This window comes from Psittacula echo (genome assembly GCF_963264785.1).
Source record: "Psittacula echo genome assembly, chromosome: 5".
Classification (NCBI taxonomy): Eukaryota; Metazoa; Chordata; class Aves; order Psittaciformes; family Psittacidae; genus Psittacula; species Psittacula echo.
Window position 1 is genome coordinate 42585597 of NC_137739.1, and position 21363 is coordinate 42606959.

The 21363-nt window shown below is 35.8% G+C and overlaps 1 protein-coding gene across 1 annotated transcript in view; it reads left to right on the plus strand.

Moving 5' to 3' along the window:
• The window catches only part of FSIP1 (fibrous sheath interacting protein 1), a gene marked incomplete at both ends in the record, with an annotated part of 89646 nt that extends 76412 nt beyond the window's left edge, over nt 1-13234 (plus strand). Inside the window, 6 exon segments of the mRNA XM_080618205.1 lie at nt 11056-11456; nt 11458-11524; nt 11528-11572; nt 11576-11597; nt 13099-13203; nt 13206-13234. Of these exon segments, the coding sequence (XP_080474331.1) occupies nt 11056-11456; nt 11458-11524; nt 11528-11572; nt 11576-11597; nt 13099-13203; nt 13206-13234 (669 nt within the window).
• Nucleotides 13235-21363: the final 8129 nt, after the last annotated feature.

A 21363-nucleotide genomic window follows, 5' to 3' on the forward strand; every position in this document is an offset into this window, starting at 1 on the left:
CAAACTTTATTTAAAAATATATTTTGGCTATTCCTGTAGCAACGATATGTTTCAAATTGAGAAGCATGAAGTTTTCTGTGAGGTACACGCAACTGTACCTTTTGCATTCTGGTAATTTGTTCATTGTTTCTAGAATTGTATTAATTTCCCTAAAAGCAAAATTTCTTATAATTGGTGTTTACACAGCCATTATTCCAAAATACATTTTTTATATGAGCATGTTCTGCAGAAAACAGGTGAAAAATTCAAGCACTGAAGTATTCTGATATAGTCAAGGCATAATTTTTTTATATTTTGAGTCTTTACTATAAAGCCTTTAGATTTCTACATGAGCATAATTCTTTTTTGTGCCTGGTGCAGGAAAGCTGGTATGCTTATGCTTAGTATTTGGGCTGTTGGGGCTACCTGGTTTTCTGCACATCTGTCACTTGGCTTGTGGCATTCTTTTTGGTCATGAGGAGTAAGTACAGGAGCTTAGCCAGTGTGGCTGTGTGACCTGTTGAATACCATCTTTGCTTCTAGTTACAAACATGTAGCCATCTCTTACTTACCAGGCATGGGTTTACCAGGAAATGAGTAAGTGAGAGGGAAGGAAACCTATGTACTGCAACACTGTGTTATGTACGTATAGGCTTGTAGCTTTCATAGTCAAAATCAACCTACTGTCTTTGTAAAGTGAGTAAAAGCTTTCTCACTTTTTATCTGTATGCAGATACCTGTGTTTCTGAGCACATGGACCAGGATAATAACAATGAGGAACTGCAACAATTAGAACACGTACTTTTCGAGATTAGTTTGTTCTGGGACATGAGAATCTGTGACCAAAAAAAAAGAACAACACAAGATGCTAAAAGGGATTTTCATTTCTAAGGCCTAGAGAGCTAAAAATTATTATAAACTTAGTGGCAGAAAGTAACTGTGAGGGTTTTCCTCATCACACCAGGAAAGAAAAAAAAGGAAGTTGGCCCTCCTACCTGGTTTTACAATGTTTATGCTGTTTCTAGTTTTCGAAGGCATAAAATACATAGGGGTTTTTTTTATAATAATTTAAAAAACTTACCATGCCAGCAGGAATATGGTCATTGATACTGTTGCATATTTACTGTATGTATAAAACAAGCCTGAGGAAAAACCATAAGGGTTTTAATAAGCAACCAAACTAAGGTTTACTTTAACAATTAGACTTTCTGAAGGGATCTTTGTAGTTAGACAAAAAACAAAATAAATTATTTTGCATTTCTATTTAAAAAAACTCCAACACTGTCAAACATCAAATAAAATAGATTAGCGGTTGTTTTATCTCAGTCTTAGGGTTTTTGTATTGTTATGTGGTAAATTAAAACTTTCTGGTAATGTAGATTTGAATGTTTCAAGGTTTAATTCCTGTTCTTGTACTTAGAAAGGATCCATGGCCCCCAACTCACCACCACCCCCAATCAAGAATGGGTGCAGGCAGGCTTGAAACTCTAAATAAAATGTTTTCTTTGGAGTATATTGTTTATCACATTTTTCCTAAAGGCTGTTGGGTTTTCCTTTTGAATGGAAATAGAAGAGCCATAGGCAGGTATTTAATTTCAAAATACTCTTCCATTGTTTAGAAAAGAAAAAGAAAAAAATCATTCTCTGTTTTAAAAATGTTTTTTTAGCACTCCAGAAAAAGATGCCACATTGACAAGCACAGCTGCAACTTGATGTTCCCTATAAAAACTTTGCACTTGCTCTGTGGCAACAAGACCACCAAACTCAAGAAGGAAATAAAATTCTGTATGAGTTCTCTCTCTGACTTCTCATTAGCAGAGATGGAGATGTGGCAAAATTATCCCTACCCTTAAGCATTTATCTATATTCATGTATGGTAACTTTTCTCTTAAAAGGCAATGACAATTTCATAGATTTTAGATGGGATGTTCCTTAGTTAAGTGTAATTATTCATGAATCAAAAAGGTCAGAAACATTTCATGAGCAGTAAACAGGAACTTGATTTTTTCCTTCAAGAGACTTACTAGTCCTGCCATTGTGAGGTATGACTCCTTATTTGCAATTCACATAATTAAAATTATTGCCAATATCTCTTTCTTTTTCCTGTAAGTTGTGTAAATTTAGGTACTGCTAAAGCTCTAGATTCTTTTAGTGCCACAATTCCTCTAGAATCTTTGCTGCTATTAAGAAGGAGACAAACCCAAGCCTTTATTTAAAACTGTAACAATTGAAAGATCAAAACAAGAAAAAAATTACAGTTTTGGGTCTACTAGACCACATATTTTTGGAGAGATGTTGTGGGTCTCCGTGTTTGAGTGCTTGCATTTGCCGATACAGGGCAATACTGTACATGCTCTTTTATTGAGTTTGTGGGATAAACTACAGTAACAAGACAGAGAAAGCTAAACCAGCATGGAACATTTGCTATTTGAAACTAGGTGTCTTTACAATTCTGTACTTCAACATATTTCTTGGAAACAAGTTTCTGAAAACTAGTGTCTTATACCTTATTCTAATCCTGTGTGATTTACCAAATTTCTGTTGTATTGTTGATCTCTACTTCTTCCTATTTATCCTCTTTTTGCTTAGAATGCAAATTGTATTGCCATAAAGGCTTCAGTTTTAAAACAGTAGTTTATAAGCAAAATTCTAAATTTTCTGTGTTAGCTGGGCTGGGCTGAATTACAGTCTGAGGTGCTGGTGTTTTTGCCATGTGGGAGGACCTTGTGAACTACAATCAGCATTATTAGCACTTGGCTGAGGCTTTTGATTGAGGTGTCATGAATGTGAAATAAAGAAGGAATACTATAATCTGTATTTAATGCAGAGTCAAAAACTCTGTGAAAAAAACACATTTCTAAAAGAAACTGTGTGCTTTTTCCTTGGATAATTGAGATTTTACACTACCTATGTTACTGCACTAGAGAACACTGTGGGTTTCTGCATTTTGTTATTCTACATATAGCAGGACTTCTTTCATATCATACTTCTGCTATTGGGAGAGAATATTTCTGTTTCCAAAATATTTATCACAGGTCAGTTTTACCATATACATATATGTGGTATATAGAAGTCAGTATCAGAGCTGCCTGTTGCAATTGATGCACAGGGCCAATCAAGAAGAATCAGTTTAAAAGATATCTATAAAAATATCAGGAATATGGTCTAAACTCCTAGAATTCATAAAACTATTATTTTGTTCTTTTTTTAAGCCTCCGTTCATAGTTGCTTTTGAGTCTTTGTGCCTTACTGTTCCTTGGGCCAGTCCTTGATTTCAGTGAGACTAAACTACGTAGGTCATGTAGATCATGTGTCTGCAGCTTGTCTGTTTGTTTTCCTTCTTATTTGATGGAGTCATTTTGTCAGTTTTATTGGTGTTTTAGCACTTGAAGTGAAGTTTCTTACATTATGAAGAATCAAATCTCTATGCCCTAACTTTAATTGCTATTTATGTTTTCTGTTCCCTGAATGGATTATAGACCTGCAAGTATTCTTAAAATCTCAGCAAGTATTCTTAAAATCTCAAGATACTTAGAGTTTTAAAATTGCTATGAGAAGATACTTATGTACCCTTAGTGTACCCTTATAGTACACTGTATCTATTTCTTGAAAAATTTAAGCCAATGTGACAGAAAAAAATAAAATAAGTGGGTTTTGTAACAGAAAACAGCTGCAGCCACATCAAGGCATTTTTGTCTACTCTACTGGCTTTGCTGAAAATTAAAGCCACACTTAATAATATTCAAGGAAGAGATTCCTGTGGAATTAAATCTGTTAAGTGCTCGATATCAAACAGTTAAAAACACAAAAAGGGATGTTTAGGAAAATGTTTCTGAATGCTAGATAGCCTAGATTGCAGAAGTTCTGCTTCTTCAGTAGAGGCTAGAAAATGAAAGTCTTATTCGGAACGACGGATTGTAAATACCAGCTCAGGAATTTGTGTCTTATGTTTCCTCACATATTCAGTGTGTTCCATTAAAACCAGCTTGCTTTCTAACCTCAGAATTCTTGAAAGTGTATGAAATCAAGTGCTATAAAACTAGGGAGCTGTCTATTTGTTGAGAAAAATTTTAGAAATGACAGAAAAAATTGTAATGACTCATATATAGAAAAATGCCTTTTTTTTTTTTTTTTTCTTGCTACAAATGCAATAGATGAGCTAAACATTGAACTAATCTGAAGTCAGGAGAGCTGAATTCTTGCAAAACATCTGTTGACAACCTTGGGGTAGATGGATTTTTAAATTCAAAGTTATTTAAATCAGAGATTTTTATCACAGTTCAGTATTTAAATAAAGAGGGGTTTACATCATGATTTATGCAGCTTTTAAAATTCTTAAACTTGTTAGTTATTTTTATAAAGAATGGTTGACTTGTTGTTTAGTGACTACTAGGATATGATTATTTTCAATTAAATATGCCCAGTACATCAAGTCAGTACCTCTTTGCCTTACCCAGGAAAATATATTCTATGCACATTTAATTACACAGTTTAATGTATTTTTACTCAGAATTGTAGTTCTTCCCTTTTGTTTTATGAATGATACTGAATAAAATGTCTTTCTTTGTTGATTCCTGGTTATTAGAAATTTGTGCCCTGCTGCTACCATGAAATGAAGCTAAAATTGAAGTTAGCTTCAGAAAATGAAAGGTAAAAAGTACGACTTGTAGCAATTCAGAAATAAAGGGGTTTGGATCTTTAAAATTTATTAAACTATTTCAATATGCTTCCAAGAAAAAACTCACACTTACAGTCACTGAATCTCTTCATTATATCCTAGTGTGGTACCATGCAAACTTGCAACTGCGAGTAATGCAGCTTAGTGTCTCAGTGTCTATGGTATCAAATGAGAAGAAAATGATTGCAAAAAATATTTTAGCTTCCTCCTTTTTCTTTTCTTTCTTTTTTTTTTTTTTTTTCTTTTTCCCTGCTTCTGTCACCCTGGCAAGCAGTTCCTTTCTCTTTCTGAAGTCTTCAGTGTGGCATATCTGATGAAGCAGATTTTCATTATTTGCACGTTCAAACCACAAGCAATTAATTTGAGAAAGATAAAATAAAAACAAGCATTGCGCCTGTTTGCAATGACTAAAATATGTGTGTTTGAATTAGTTTTTCCTGCAAGAACTTGTCATATTTATTTTTTTTTTTTTGTATAACCTGTAGGCGATCTTAAAAAAGAAATGGGCTACTGCAATTACCATGTCTCTTCTTCACAATTTTCACCTACTGTACTCCTCAAAATAAATGCAAAATTTTATAAACTCATGTCCCCTTTTGATTTCTGTCTAAAGTCTCTCTTAGAGAAAGGATAAAAAAAATTTTAGGGTTTTTATTTCCAATTTATTAATGAAGTTCATTTTATCTTCTGAAATCGTATACAGTTTTTACATTTACTTTTTTTTTAAATGGAGTTTTTATGATTCCATGAGGCTGATAATGGCCTTGATGTTGTGATTCTGGTGTCTCATGATGTTACAAGCTAAATTTTCTTTTCAGACAGTGATGTTACCAAACACTCATGAATCTCCTCCTCTTTTTTAATGTACTTTCTGTTTTCTGGCTCTTAGCAACAGCAGCTACAGAAAATTGCCTACCAGACCTTTTTATTCTGCCCTTACAGAAGCAGAAACAGTGGAAACAAATGAGAAAAGGAAAAATGTCACCAACAGAAGAAAAGAAATAGAAAAGCAGAATAGAAGGAGGAAAAGAGCAACGGCAGGAAATTTTTCTCCTACCGTTCAGGAATCCCATTCTTATTAAAGATCTAAGTCTTTCCTGAAATAGTACTGAAGTCCCCAGACATATCCAACCTAGGTATAAGCACAGGACAATCAGATGGTGAATCTTGATTACAGCACAAGGAGCTCTTAATTTTGGAATCCATTATTCAGCTTCTAGTCTAAATTTTTGACACCATCAGATTGATAAATGTTATTGCCCTATCCAGAAACATGCTCTCTGAGTGGTAAGCATGTATTTGATTTACTTTAGTTAAATTTTCTCTCATTACATTCTGAAATAGCTTTACAGGAGAAAGATTAACTTTTTTCTTCTAGATTTGTTAGGCTCTTTCTCATAACATAGTGTTTTTAAAACAAACAAGCAAGCACTGAAAGCCATAACATGATGTGCTGGACACTAAAGTATTCCCTTGTAAAAGTGGATGTGTGGTTCTCTGGACTGGATCTGACTGGGATGGAATTAATTTTCTTCCTAGCAGCTGGTATGGTTTTGTATTTGTGACCAGAGCAACACTGATAACACACCCATGTTTTAGCTGTTGCTAAACACCATTTGCAGTGTCAGGGCCTTCTCTGTTTCTCACTCTGCCCTCCCAGTGAATAGATCAGGGGTGAGGAATAGGCTGGGAGGCGGCACAATGAGGCAAGTGACCCAAACTAACTGAAGAGATATTCCATGCTATATAACACTATGCACAGCAATAAAAAGGGAAAAGAAGGGGTTCTATAAAGTTCCCATCTTTTGCTGAGGAATTGGCTGGGCATTGGTCTACGTAAAGGAGATGGTGAGTGGTTGCTTTTGCATCACTTGTTTTATTTTATTTCCCTTCTCCTTTGCTTAATAAACAATTTTTATCTAGCTACATAAGTTTTACTGCTTTTAATCTTCCTGTTCTCTTCCCCTGTCCCACTGGGGCAGGGGGGGTGGGCAGTGAGCAAGCAGCTGTATGGTGCTTAGCTGTTTACTGTATCACAACAGTATCCTAAGGACATATTGCCACAATTTAAATGTTATGAACACCAGTCCTGACTTCTGTGGTACAAAAGAGCTTTGGGCTGCTAGCACTTATGGAAATTGTAAAAAGCTCTTCCACAACAACATGATGCGACTGGTTTTGTATGGAGCATATTAATAATATTCCATAATAGCACTGATCAGTACTGCTCATAGACAAGTTCACGTTGCTTTGGTGTGATGCATAAAGGTAAGACCTTGGAACTGAGAGTGCATGTTGAGTTGACTAGTGTGGAAATACAAGGCAAGGATTGCCTTTTCAAAGCAGAATAGAGCTGTTTGAGAAACTATTAATAAGTCATGAAAAAAATAAAACATGAAATCTCCCTGTGCTGATATGTAAAAAATCTCATGTTGTCTCAATAAATTAATAAACTCTTAAAATAGAGTCTTTCTATCAGGAAGAGATCAGTTACTTTAGAATTGACTGTTGTAGTCCTACACATCAGTAAAGTCTAAGTAAATTTAAGTATCAAAGTAAATTGTTTCAAGCAAATAAAGTATCTTGAGAAGTGTTGATTATAATACTTTCAGATGAAGCAAGAAAATCTAGGTGTTTATAGACATGCCAGCTACATAGTCCTTAAATAGTTTTGGCTTCCCAGTGCTTCTTCATTTTCTGTGTGTCATTTTATGATTATTTACTATAATTAGAAATAATCCTGACATATTAGCTTTCTCCCCATGCTAAAATCTGATAAGGCCTTTCAGTGTTAAGTCTATTTCTGTTACTGTGTAGATGTGGAAAACAAGACTAAAGCTTTGAACTTGCAAGCCTGTAGTCACAGCAGGTCTGTCTGCAGTGTACTACAAGTTTGCATTCCTACCACATGCAGTAAGGTTTTCTCTATAGACCCATGTCACTGAGGAATTCAGCAAGGAACAAGAAATCTTCAGTCAGAGAAGGGCCACAAGTGTGTGGAAAACTAGCCATACATAAACAGTAAAGGTCATTAGCAGGCTCCTAAACTCCTGGCTAGGAATTAGGTTTTTTGGATCATTAACGGTAAAAAAGCCTAGAAAATGAATAGGACTCAGTGTCCTGTTAAAAATTAGCCAGAACAATTAAAAGGTTTTCCAATTTCTAATGGGGACCAGACCTGATAGCTCATTTTCCCTTGTCTAGTGGTCTGTTTTTTCATTTTGATTTACATTAATTTTATGTCCTTGTATTTTTAAAGAACAATCTTGAAGGGTTTTTTTCTGTATAGGAGTTGTAAATTATTCACAGTAGGGCAGTGATAGCTTGGGAGAGGTAGAATCTAGTGTCTCCCTAAGACTGTGTTACTGATTCCAAGTCTTGTGACTCTAAATTAGTACAGTCAGCCGTGAAAGGATTTATTTTGGTGTGTGCAAACGTGTACTTTGCCAAACTCCTCATACAGTTGCTGCATTATGCAATCCCATGAGTTCAAATGCTCATTTAGGTGCAAGGTGTCTCTACTTAGGGTATTACATGTTTCCCTAAATTCAGTATTCTGATTTCAACAGCAGCCTTTCTTCTTTCATTTCAATGTAGATTTCTTGCTGCTGAGTGGATGAGTGATGGCTATTTACGAGCTATCATCTTCTCTACTGTATATTTTTCCTTAACCCTAAAATGACTGTGGCACAAAAAAATTGTGAACAGCGAGCATTTAGTATTTTAAAATGTAATTTTTGAGAGCTATGTTAAATAATTTCTATTTCCGTATCTTTGCATCTTTGCAATCCTGTCTTACAAAACAAACCAAAGGGAGGAAGAGATAAAGAAAGAAGTAAGTAATGTTTTACACTGTCTTCTTTGCCTTCAGGCCAGCCAGTCTGAAGGAAAACAAACCCACAAGTTACCAAAACTTGTCACTCTATAGATGTTACACTCATTTCCCTCTCCATATGCCTTAGGCTCTAAATCTCCCTACTTAGCTCTCTGGCAATAATCAAAGTAATATATGGACTAATTGTCAATACGAGCCATATGATTTTCCTGACAGGAAAAAAAGAAAAAATTAAATTTGGACAAGAAAAAGTAGACTGCAGATAAATGGGGATGGGGAAAATAAAACAACAAAAGAAAGGCACGACAAAGATGATCTTCCTCACTGTTTTCATTTTGTACTCATTCATTTACTCCAGATGCAGTATTATTTTCTGCTGTGAGTGAATTGCCCTGTCATTAACATAAACTTAGCTCTAAATGATCTTGGCCAAGAGCTTTGAAATATGTCATTATACAACCACACACTCAAAACCATGTGTGAATCCATGTGGGTTTCCAGATGTGAAAATCTTCTGTGATACAAATTTAGTTATGTTTATGTAGCATGATATTCTGCTTTGTGGATACACTGTAGGTGCAGCTGTGCTTCCAGTAGTGGTCTAACCTACGTTACTGTGGTGCTCTCCCTGGGCGAATGCATCTTGTTTCTTATAGTTAGCTCATTCTATGAATGACTATAGACAGACATTGTCCTGCAAGTTAAAATACTTCTTCAAGAAATGTAAGAAATTCAGCAGGATCTCGTAAATTAGATTGAGAGTGAAAATTTGAAAAATTCCTTGTTTCATTTTTGCTTTGTCATGTGTTTTGCTACTAATTGTTTTTCCCTCTCTGACTTATTTTTGATTGGTATTTTCTGCACTAGGATTGAAATGTAAAAGCAAAAGAAAAATTAGAAGAGGTCATAATGTTTTCTTCGTTATTTAAATAAGTGCTTAAGGCTGTGGTTTGATTTCAGTTATATTATCAGAAGTACATTGATACCAATATTAGCTGAATCTCAATATAATTACCTCATTTAATTTTCATCTATATATAGCTCTACATATAATGATAGTCTGTTGATGATAGTTTTGGTTTGTTTGTTTAAAAGCCTTAACATCTCATTTTCTTTAATGCAGTTGTCTTCTTTTGTATGTGTAGGAAGTGAATTCAGAGTGTCTTTGGGAAGGAAAAGTGTGTGCAGAAAAAGGCCTGTGGGTTCAATAAATCTATAAGACAGAGTTTAAGAACATCAGCTAGTGCCTGAACTGTAAAGTAATCGGCCTATAGTAACAGTTATTAGCTATTCTTAATGTTTGAACATGTAAGTACAGAATAGTGGCTGAAAGTAACCTAAAATGTCTTTCTTGTTCACTTTGTAGTGTCACCTTGTAATTTTTAATAGCACAGCAAGTTTACAAAGAAATACTATTTTTTTCCTCACTGAGAACTGTCCCTATTCATGAACATGAATAATCAGTTTTTAGGCATAAATCATACACGCTGTGCTATGTTGGGTGCAATCTCATCATGTCATATACATGAAACAGTGTCATATCACTCATGTAGTTGGATCAGGGGTAAAAAATTTAGCTAGATCTGATATTGATCTTTCTTCTGAAATGATAGTAGCTCCATGCTCTAGCACAATGTAAAGTCACGTCTGTGTAACAGTCATTGCACAGTGAATAAATCATTGTTTGACATAAATCACTGCAGCCTTAGAGTTCATCAGCTTGTCAGCCTCTCCAGGCAAGGTGTCCTTTGCTATTCTTCACCACTACTAGCTAATATTAGTCATGATCTTTAATATCAAATTTAAAAAAATGTCCAGTAAAGGAAACCTGTGCCAAAAAAATGACAGGAGTGTGCCAGTGTCTGAATGAGAAACTGACTGGAAGAGATACATCTGTGAGCTATCCAAACAGTGACAACATCTTGAAAGCAGTAAAACTGGTGTCCGGAAGATGGGGCTTTCTTCTGTCACATGCCTTAGGATATACATGACATGGTAGGTCCTGAGCAACTGATGTGCTTTCTGTCAATGGTTGAGCAAGGCTATGTTGCATTTTTACAGTGGGCAGCAGGAAATACTTCAGTCATTATGTGACAATCCTTACGGTCTGGTGCTGTCCAAAACCATTTTTGACCCCAGTTGCATTGCCCAAACAGCTGAAAGTCTTTTAGCTATGTGCTGGTTTGCTTTCAGTACCTAAAATCTTAAAGCATGTGTGTGTCTGTCTACAGTAGAAACCAAGTTGTATGAAAAAGTACATGGTTTGGTAATTAAAACGAGTGATATCTAGTGGAAGACTAAGCAAAATCAAAGGCTTTCTCAGTGTCTTGTGGACACCCAACTTCTTTCCTAACTTTCAGCACCTAGTCTACCTAAAACCTACTGAAGTTGTTACATAAATACTTATATAAATACATATTTAAATTCCGTTTGAAATGAAAAATATTTATATCAGCTTAAGAGTTCTGCCAGTGCTTTTGTATCTTTCAAACTGTTTTATGGCACTGCTTTTCATTAATTATATTTTGACAGAAGAAATTCTTGCCCTTTTTTTTTTTTTCAGACTGAAGAACAAATGGGCCTCTCTGAAGAGCAGCTTAAGACCCTTCTGGAAGAATGTGTACAGGCTCAGAGAACAATAAGCAACGTTACCATGCCAAAGTCTCAGGAATCTCTTTCTTTTGGATTAAGTCCCTCTTGTTACACAAGTCAAAACTCCACTCTTCACTCCACATCTACTCTTTCCAAAATGTTAGTTGAAGACCATATTGTAGGGATGTTAACAGCTCAGGAAAAGACTGGACTGGAAGACAAAAGCTTATGTGTTAATGCAGGGAGTGAAATCCCTGGCTGCTATATCAGCAAAGCATTGGTTGATAGACACTTATCAAAGGATTCACTGGCCCAAACAGAGGAACCTGCTGACCTAGAAGGTTTACAGAAGATGGAAGATAAGAGCATTACTACTGTTTATGTCAAGAGCATTCAACACAAAAAGGTTGAAGAAACCTTCTTTCTTGGATGAACCATTATAATGCATCAGCACAAACAATGAGCCATCCACAGAGGCTGGCATTCTCTGAATACCACTGCAAACCAAAGGAGGTGAGACTCTTAACGACCCTTTAGAACAGTCTTTTGATTATGATGGAAAAACCCAAGCAGGTTCTCACGAAAGGTATGCACCAATACACATTGATTATTATGGTGGGGCAAGGATATACTTTTATAAAACATAAAGCTGTGCCAAAAGTAATACACACAAAATAACAGAACGTTTAATAAAATTCTTGCCCTAAGTGACTATGGGACTAGGACTCAGGAAATATAACATTGATGTTGATTAATTCTGTCAACTGGAAAACAGTGTTGACAACACATATGGGTTATCTTTTTGGTACTAGAAAGTCACGTTCACTGTTCTGTGGAAAGCAAATATTCTCTCAGTAGTGGGTATAACATTTCACACATAAATCCAAGTATTTCTTGAATGTTTTTAATAAGTAAACTTGGTACTGTAGAAACAAACATGACCTACTTATATTAAAAATAGTAAATTGCTTTTAGTAGTTCAAAATCACGCATAAAAGATACCAAAATGAATACATACTGCAAAATTCCTATAAATTATTTTTAGTTCAGTAAAATAAACAGCTGTAACTGGGGGGGGTGTGTGAATAATAATAAAAAAAAATCACTCTATCTGGTATTATAAAAAGATTTTGGAAATGTCTCTATTTTTTATGTCCTCTACTTTACTGAGAGGATGGTGAGGCACTGGAATGGGTTGCCCAGGGAGGTTGTGAATGCTCCATCCTTGGCAGTGTTCAAGGCCAGGTTGGATGAGGCCTTGGGTGGCATGGTTTAGTGTGGGGTGTCCCTGCCCATGACAGGGGGGTTGGAACTAGATGATCTTAAGGTCCTTTCCAACCCTAACTATTCTATGATTCTATTCTATGATTCTATATAGTGATAATGTAATCTAAATCTACACTTAGATTTTTAGCCTAAGACCAATTCTCTTTCTGGAGACCAGACTGTTCAAATAAGCAGATTTTAGACACGTGTCTCTACAACTTTCACTTCTCTGAGTAAAGTTGTGACAGTGTGAAGTTTTTTTGTGGTTAAAGTGCAGTAGTTTAATTGTATGAGAAATCAATTAATTTTGTTCTGTTTGTCAAGATAGGGCTTTGTTATCTGGTAATCTATTCTGAATTTGGAGAAACATTTTTTTACATTCATCCATAATTTAGAAGAACATTCTACTACCTCTTTACTATGTTATAATTTCTTGATTATGATCACAACTGTTTCTTTGTTTGCTTGCACTTAGCCTTTCCACAGTGAAGGGAATGTTAATATATTTTCAAAGTGATTCCACTTACTAGAAAGCAAGAAGGCATATTGCTGGTTTCACACTGCCAGGCAAACTTGGTATCCAGACTCACCTGCCATATTTGCCCAGTATGAGATTTAGGCCAATGCTGTAATGGAAGTAAAATAGAAATACAGTCGCTGTAGAAGAGGTTGGGGTTGTTCAGGTTTCTTTTTTCTGGTAGGTTAGTTTTCAGCTACCTTCACATGCTAGCTTTGCTCTTCAGGTAAGTGCAAGCATCAGAAGAGAGGAGCAAGAGAAGAGCGAAGTGGTCTGCCCCAGGGCAGAATGGAGTGTCAGTGGTGGTGATGGGGAACACCACAGAGAACCACCTCTGCTGGGGCAACCTGATCTCACGCAGGAGTAGCATGACTGCATGCTACATTGCTAGTGTTCTTTGTCAACCAACAGTAAGAAAAACTCAAGTTTAACTTGCTGGCTTCACATGAGTTAAAGTACTTCTTCAGTCAGAACAGATGTAGTCAAGTCACAGTCAGAATCAAGTGTGACTCAGACCCAACTACCATTGCTGTTTATTAATATATTTTAAGATGGTATGTGATAAATCAAGCAAATCACCATGCACTGTAGCCACTGTGTAGTGAAGGGATTACATAACCATTTATACCTATGCGGAATTTTATTGTACAAGAGAGAAAGGAGATTTCAGCTATTAAGTAAATTTCCATGTGGGAAACCATGACAACATCTCATGGTAAAAGTCTTTAAAGTGAATATGTTAATGTTAATCATGTAATAATTTAAATATCTTTGAGTCATAATCACGTGTTGTGTCACAGCAATGCAATGGGGTATTTCAATTAGCTATTTTCAGTAGATGCTGAATAATGTTCAACCATACACACCTCAAATCTGTATGGTTAATAAGCATCTTAGGTTTATGGTTATATTGCTTACCAAAAATACTTGTTTACGGGTGAGGGTATAAGTGTTCTGAATTTTCAAGTCTCTAAATCTTTTAATTTTTACTAAAAACCTAAAACCAAAACTAAGTATATAATTTCAGATATCATCTTCTCATCAGTCTTTGAGTCTTTGTGTCAGTATCTGATTTTTAAAAATGGTATGAACAGGTAATCTTTAGAAACAAGTGCAAAATAAAACCCGCTTCAGAGGTTTGTGTTTTTTACATTAGTGCTAAATATTTTTAAGTTATTTTTAAGTTTAAGTTTAAATTTAAATTAATTATATTCAGATTTATTGTAATCCATTAATATTGCTCTAATGCTAAAGCATATGTTAAAATTATCATTTAAATAGACAGCAGCCCATTCTTACAATTTTTGTCAATGTAGTATACATTGACATATACATTTTGTCAATGTAGCTTACAACAAAGTATACAGCATAAACCAGAAAAGCCAACACCTTTCCATGGAATTAGTTTATCAAATTTGTAAAGCTGCCTAATATATTCTATAGGTAAGCTGGTGATTAGTTCAGACATAATTAGATGTGCTAATTATGTTAGGTCCCAGTGGAGTCCCATTTAAGGCAAATATATCTGCAGATGAAGGTGTGAGAAGTGTAGGGTTTATTTTAATTTTTAAGAGACATTTGCTTAGTTGAGCTTTGTTATGAGACATTTACACAGTTGAGTTTTGTTATGGCTTTAATTCTAAAGGGCATTTAAACATGTATGCATGATCTGTAAATAGTTTGATTTTCTGGCCTGCTACACATGGTTTAAGCTCTGTGTAATGCTGTGTAAGCAGACAAAACTGTGTGTGAAAATGGTTTAGCAGAATTTTGGTTTTGCACTCATTATGGTACTGTAGTCTGTGATACAGATTTATTTAGAAGTTGTATCACAAACTTGTTGCTTTTTCCTCTTGCAAATAATACTGTGCTTGGAGCAGTTCAGCATGTACTTCTTTTCTTTTTTTACAGATGATATGAAGATGGAAAGCTGAGGGGAGAGTGACTTCTTCACATAACTGTTTTTCTGAAAGTGTGGTTAAGCCTCCATCAGTGATATTACCCTGATACAGTATCATTTCAGGCAACTTGAAGTGAATGAATTATCATCGTTGAAAACTGTTCAGTGAGCTTATTCTTAAGAGATAATTGTTACATCATTATTATATATTGTTGCAGCTTAATTTCAGAATAAATTCTTGCATTTCATGAAATTTCTCAAAAGTGTTCTATCAAATAAATGTGCATACACATTTGTTTAGCATGCACGTCTTATTTTACATTTTTCATGAACAGAGACATGCAAAGTTCAGTTTCTACAGATGGGATTTTGTTACAGAGGATGTGAAATGTATATAGTAATTTCATTTTTCTTCCTTTATACACAATCTACTTTTTTTCATGAAGCTAGGCAAAGCCTGGCCTCTGTTATTCCAGTGTAGTTTGCTGTAGCTCAGAACCTATCTGACTGCTGAGCCCTGACTCAGTGAAGAACCCAGATATGTACCAAGTTTTCTGCCCTGAGGCTTTCTGCTGGGTTGCTGGTTTGATTGAGGGTAAAGGGTTGCACAAGTCCTCTGCTGGATCACAACATCAACACCCCCCTGCTCAGTTGTGTCCTATTCTTCATCCTGCAGAGTGTAACCATGTAGGAAACAGTCTTACGCTCTAAGAAGAAACCTGCGCTATGACAGATAGCAGTCCCTTATGAAGGCTCAGTGTGAATAAAAGTGAAGGAGTTCAGAAGATTGCTCTGGCAGTTATTGGATTGTGAAAACTTATAGTAATGGCTGGCTGGAGGGAGGGTAATATAGCGGGTTTGTATTTGAGGTAATAATACAAATGTACTACAAGTTTTTGCTTGTCTACTCTTCAGCTACAGTTTCTCCTGATTTTTCTACTTATTTACTGAGCTGGTGGTTAGTTTTTTAGTTCATGCATTGTAGTGTCAGAGTAAGAAGACATAAAAAAAATGGATCTCTTTTAAGTTGGTTGGTTGGTTGGTGTTTTTTGAGGTGGAAGAGATATTCTAGCAAAGATAACTGAATAGATTTTCCCATTGACAAGCTCTCATTTGATGCAAACTAAAAAGACAAATTCTTTCTCTGATATTATACTAGCCATTTAACATTCAGAAAAGATGTATGGATAGAACATTAATGATACAATCGCTGCATTACAGCATAGGGTTTACTTAAATTAATCTGAGTGTTTAAATTAATGAATATTTTGAGATTTTAATCTCACAGAGTTGCCAGTCTGAGTGGATGTACACTCCTGTAGGAAGTTGTAATTGTGTGGATGTAACAGAGATCAGAATCTAACCTACTTTCTTTGAATTAAGAAACTTACATGGAACATTACATTTATAACAAGTAACTGCTATATATTGTTTTATTTTCTGATATTTTAACTTGTTCTGCAACAGCAATAACACACCCCTGGATACTGGGTGTGCTGCATGGTCCTGTTGCTCTGCACAGGATTGCTGTAAGCACATTTCGTGGAGCTTTGCAAATCTCACCTAGATGTATTTCTTATCTTCCTTAAACATTTTAAGTCTGTGTCATAATCTCTTTACCATAAATATAATCAAAGCAATACCGACAAGGTTTTTTGAGACTATTTTCTGTGCCTATGTGATACTCCTGCAGGACTGTCCACTGGCTCCACTGTGAACTTTGCACAGTCCAATAACTTCCATATGGAATTTGTGTTTTACTGAGTCCTTCTCAAAAACACTGCTCAAGTGCTTGGGTGGTTTTGGAAGAAAACTAAGTTCTGTTTCAAGATTATATGTAAAATATCTACAACATATATGAAGAGAAATACTAATTAATTCTTACTTTCCTGGTGTATTTTGTTTTCTTATATATCTCACTGTTAGGAGAAAGATTTTTTCTAGCACTGTTCACTGACTAAGCCTTATAACATTTCCGAAGCCATGAATACAACCCTTTATTCACATCTGGCATTTCAGGGATAAGCAGTAACTTTGAATCATTATTGACTTAAATGGTATATTCCAATGGGAACTCTTGTTACTTTACATCAGGTCTTGGAAAGTGCCAAGCATCCTGCACTGCATACTGCAGGAACCTAGTGCTCATGAAATGCTATTCCAAAGGCACAGAGGGTCTCAGAGACTGTCAAAACCTAGTGGTCTAATATTTATCCATGCTTGTTTTCTACTCCATTATATAAAATAACAGGATCTGTGAGAAGATTTTATTTCTTGCTTGATGTTGCAGGTGAAATAAAAGTTCAAACTCTTCTTTTAATTATCAGTTTTAAGCAAAAGTGTAGAAGATTGATAAAAATATATGGTAAAACATGGTTACTGTTATGAGGTACAGAATAACAGATATTATATAAAATATAATGACAAGGTCATTTGCTGAAGCATCCACAATGTCAGGGTAAAATGAAAGTTGAGCCCAGATTTCATGAATTTTTCTTTGTTTTTTCAGTGTCTCACTGTTGTGACCTGCAATAACCCCTCCATCAGCTTGCCACTTGAATTCCAGCTGCACTGGAATGTGGCAGCTTCTCCTCGGGGAATAATGCAGCAGTGATGATTAAGATATTTAAACGAATTTTCGTTTGCAGCCTAACTCAGGATTGGGAAACAGGTTTCCCAAAATATATAACTTTATTCAGTGTAAGTTGTATTTGTTGAAAGATTCTGATAACTAGCTTCTTTACAGTCTTCTCTAGCTCTGTTCATCCTGAAACACAGCAGAGAACAGGAGATTGATTTTTAAAGTTATCCTGAGGATAACTTGAGGAATAAGAAATTTAATGTGTGCACATAGATTTATGTTGTTTTGTGCTCTTTATCTTAACTCCCTTATCTTCCTTATCTTGTTATTTTACAGCACAAGATAGATAATTTTGCTCCAAAAATTTAATAATGATAAAAGCAACATAACCATGAAGAGGATATTTTGGTGTGCTTGCATCTCTTTGCTGAGGAATATATGACCAAGCCATTCTGCCATTGTCACTGAGACTCCCCAGTAATATACATATAGTGCTGGTGTTTGTGATGGACGGTGCTCAGCTGTGACACTGATTTACTTTAGGAGGCATGTTTTGATGCTGCATGATTTGCCTTTTAAAATTACAAATTCTATAATGTTTTCCTTTGAAAGTAGAAAATAAGGGTGATTCAATAATTTTCATGAATCTTATGTCTGTATATATATAAGTATATATAAATTATATGTATTAATTTAATACATATCACATAAAATGGATACTATAAAAACATAGATTTGAGTCAGATGATTAAAAGTGTTGATTTCAGTATACTGTAATGGTACAAGGATTTCAGTCCCGCTGTATAGTTATTATGCAGATATAGAGCAGTTAAGGTTCTTTTTCATTTCAAAGGAAAGTGATAGACTAAATATCCTCATATAAAAAAAAAAGGTTGTTGACTATAGACAACAATGATAAAAGGAGAGGAGTTATATGTCCAGAATTGAAGTAATTCTATCAAGGGGTGAAAAACTTCCAGCTTCATCCTAAAAAAATGAAAAAGAGGAGGGTAAAATGCCTCACAGGAATTTTCAGCCAAATGCTTTTTCGAAGCCAGATGATCGCTGGTATCAACTCTCTGGGGCTGTAGTGCTGTAGTGCATGCTTTCCCTCACTTCCCGAGCAGAACTCCTGCAGCGACAGTGGACATGCTGAGCAGAGAGTGAAAACAGGCTGTGCAGAAATTATCTGCTACATAGATCAGAGAGGAAAGGGCTGCTTAAACATGTCATCAGAGTAGCAAAGACTAGTCTGGAAGTGTGAAAAAAAAATGCCAGTAATTCATGTGCTAGAAAGGGTGCATTTTTACCTCCAAATCAGGGAAGATAGGTGAGAGGCTATTATTTGCCACTACAGTTCTGTAATTTCAGTATTGATAAGAATTTTAAAATTTTATTAAACACTCCTATTTTCTAGATAAATCATAGAATCATAGAATAGTTAGGGTTGGAAAGGACCTTAAGATCATCTAGTTCCAACCTCCCTGCCATGGGCAGGGACACCCCACACTAAACCATGTCACCCAAGGCCTCATCCAACCTGGCCTTGAACACCGCCAAGGATGGAGCATTCACAACCTCCCTGGGCAACCCATTCCAGTGCCTCACCACCCTCTCTCAGTAAAGAATTTCTTCCTCATATCCAATCTAAACTTCCCCTGTTTAAGTTTGAACCTGTTACTCCTTGTCCTGTCACTACAGTCCCTGATGAATACCTCTTCCTTTTGTTATGCCTCTTAGAAAGGCTTTAGCATAGGTCTTTCTCTCTTGCTTTTTAGGTGCACTGTACACTGTTAATGCTTTCAAGAGTGATCCCACCAGCCAAAAAAGAGCCTCATGTCTGGGCATCTCACAGTCTGAAGTGTAGACAAAGAAGACAAGCTGGTTTGGCAGATACTTGGAAAGTTTTTAAATTAGGAAGGTTTCTGAAATGAAGGCAAAATAATAACTGATTTTTTTTTAATAATTTTCAACAGGTGCATTTATTAAGAAATAATTGCTCTTTTATTTGTAGTGAGATTAAAAGGTCATGAAACTGTTTCCTTTTTAAATAGAATAGAGGCACTTGAATGCTACTAATGCTATAACCTACAGTTATCCAATTATACGTTTCATTGGGGGATTGGCTGGAATCCAGGTGCAGTAGTTAGAATAAAAGGCTCCCTGTCATTTAAGGCTATGTGAAATAGTTCGCTGCTTGCAGTTGCATCTGTGGTATCCTATCTACTATGCTTTACAACCCCCCAGCAAACTAGAATACTCACAAGTGCGTATTAATCTTTAAAGTGCTGAAGTGCATGAATAGTTTTGATTTACAGGCAGTTATTTTGTATTTGGAACTTCCCCCCACTCCCCAACCACACTTAAAATTTGCAGTCTTCTTGTGGAAACACTGTTCTGTGCCATTATTTTCCTATTGTTTCTTTAGTGTATTTGGTATGCATAGTTTTGGTGGGAAGGGTTTTTCCAGAGGCATTCTACTCTAATTTTACAATAACACTGAAATGGTCTCTCTGTATGCATTTTGTGAGTGGAGTCATCAAGGGAGACTGGCACAATATCTGAGCAGCACTCAGTTTAGTTCTTGTATGCATTGCCTAGGCTAGCAGCGGAAAGCAGTTGAAAGATTAAAGGCAAAGAAAGATAGCTGGACTTTCTGGGGTTTGTCTAAATTTGAAAATCCAAGTTTCTCTGTGATACTTGTCTATGGATTTCCTGTGGAAGATTTTGTCTTGAAGACTTTCTCTTGCCAAACACTTTTCTCTAATGAGTTCTCTTCCTCTTGTCAGAACTGTTTAAATATTTGTACAACTTTGGGCACCTGTTCTTTTTCTCTTGGAAAAGATGAGAAGTAAGAGCTAGAACTCCCCTTGTGGATACATGGGAGATGCTCTCCTCTATTATCTTGGCAATGCTTTCCAAAATGAATTTATGTTGAAAAATCCGTCAATTACCATACTATGGACTTCAATACAAAATCATGACAAGATCAGTAAAAAGTGCACTGTTGTCATTAAGATGCAGATCTCACTACAGTTATTTCACCCTTTATCTCCATATTTATTGAAATTGAAATCTACAGGTTATTGAAATCTACAGGTTAAACTATTATATCTCCTGAACATAGCTTTGACGCAGGTGACTACTTGAAAGTTTCAGCTACTGTAGTTACATGGACTCTGAGAAGAGTGTACTATAGTAAGAAAACATTGCAGTCTCTGGAATAGCTTGAAGCTCAAAGATTATTTATGCAAAAAAAGGTGGCCAAGCATCCAATAACACTAGAAGTGGCATGTATTAGTTGGTAGACTTATGTGTCCCACTGATGAGTCTGAAGGGAGCTGGAAACAGCATATTTCCCACAGGCTCCACCTATGGATTTTTTGCCTGGTGAAGTGTGGATATTTTCCATGCTCTTCCTGTTTGGTTTTTGACAGTTGTTTCTTTGGGCAAGTACAGGCCTAACTTATCTCAACTATAGCTCTTTCTTGTGTCTTACTGTATTTGCGCTTCCCAAGAAACAGGTGGGTGGACTTAACCTATGGCTTAACACAAGCCACATGGCTTGCCTTTTTTATTCTAAGGCATGTATCATCCCAATTCAGATACTACACTAATATTAGCTACTTAAATGCATGCAGTAAATTACCAAGAAAGTAAGCTTGACTTGGGCTCAGGCAAGGTTGTTGGAACGGGCTGCCTAGGTGATCTTCCATATCAGCAGCAGCTTTAAACTTTGGGTTAGAACTACATATATCTATACACAGATACATCTGTTCATATGACTGATTGGCTTTCTAAATCCAGAGTAACACATTTTTCCTGCAAGCACAGTAAAGAGACTTCTCCAAGTGGGAAATTTCTTTGTTTGTAGTTCTCAGTCTTGGTGCTCCTGGGAAGCAAGAAGAGAGTTTGAGACAAGAACTGCAGGACGCAAAAGATCAAGATTTTTATCTTTTTTCTCTTTGTTCCTAATAGGATAAAATCAAATATTTGGGGCTGTTCTCAAAAGTTT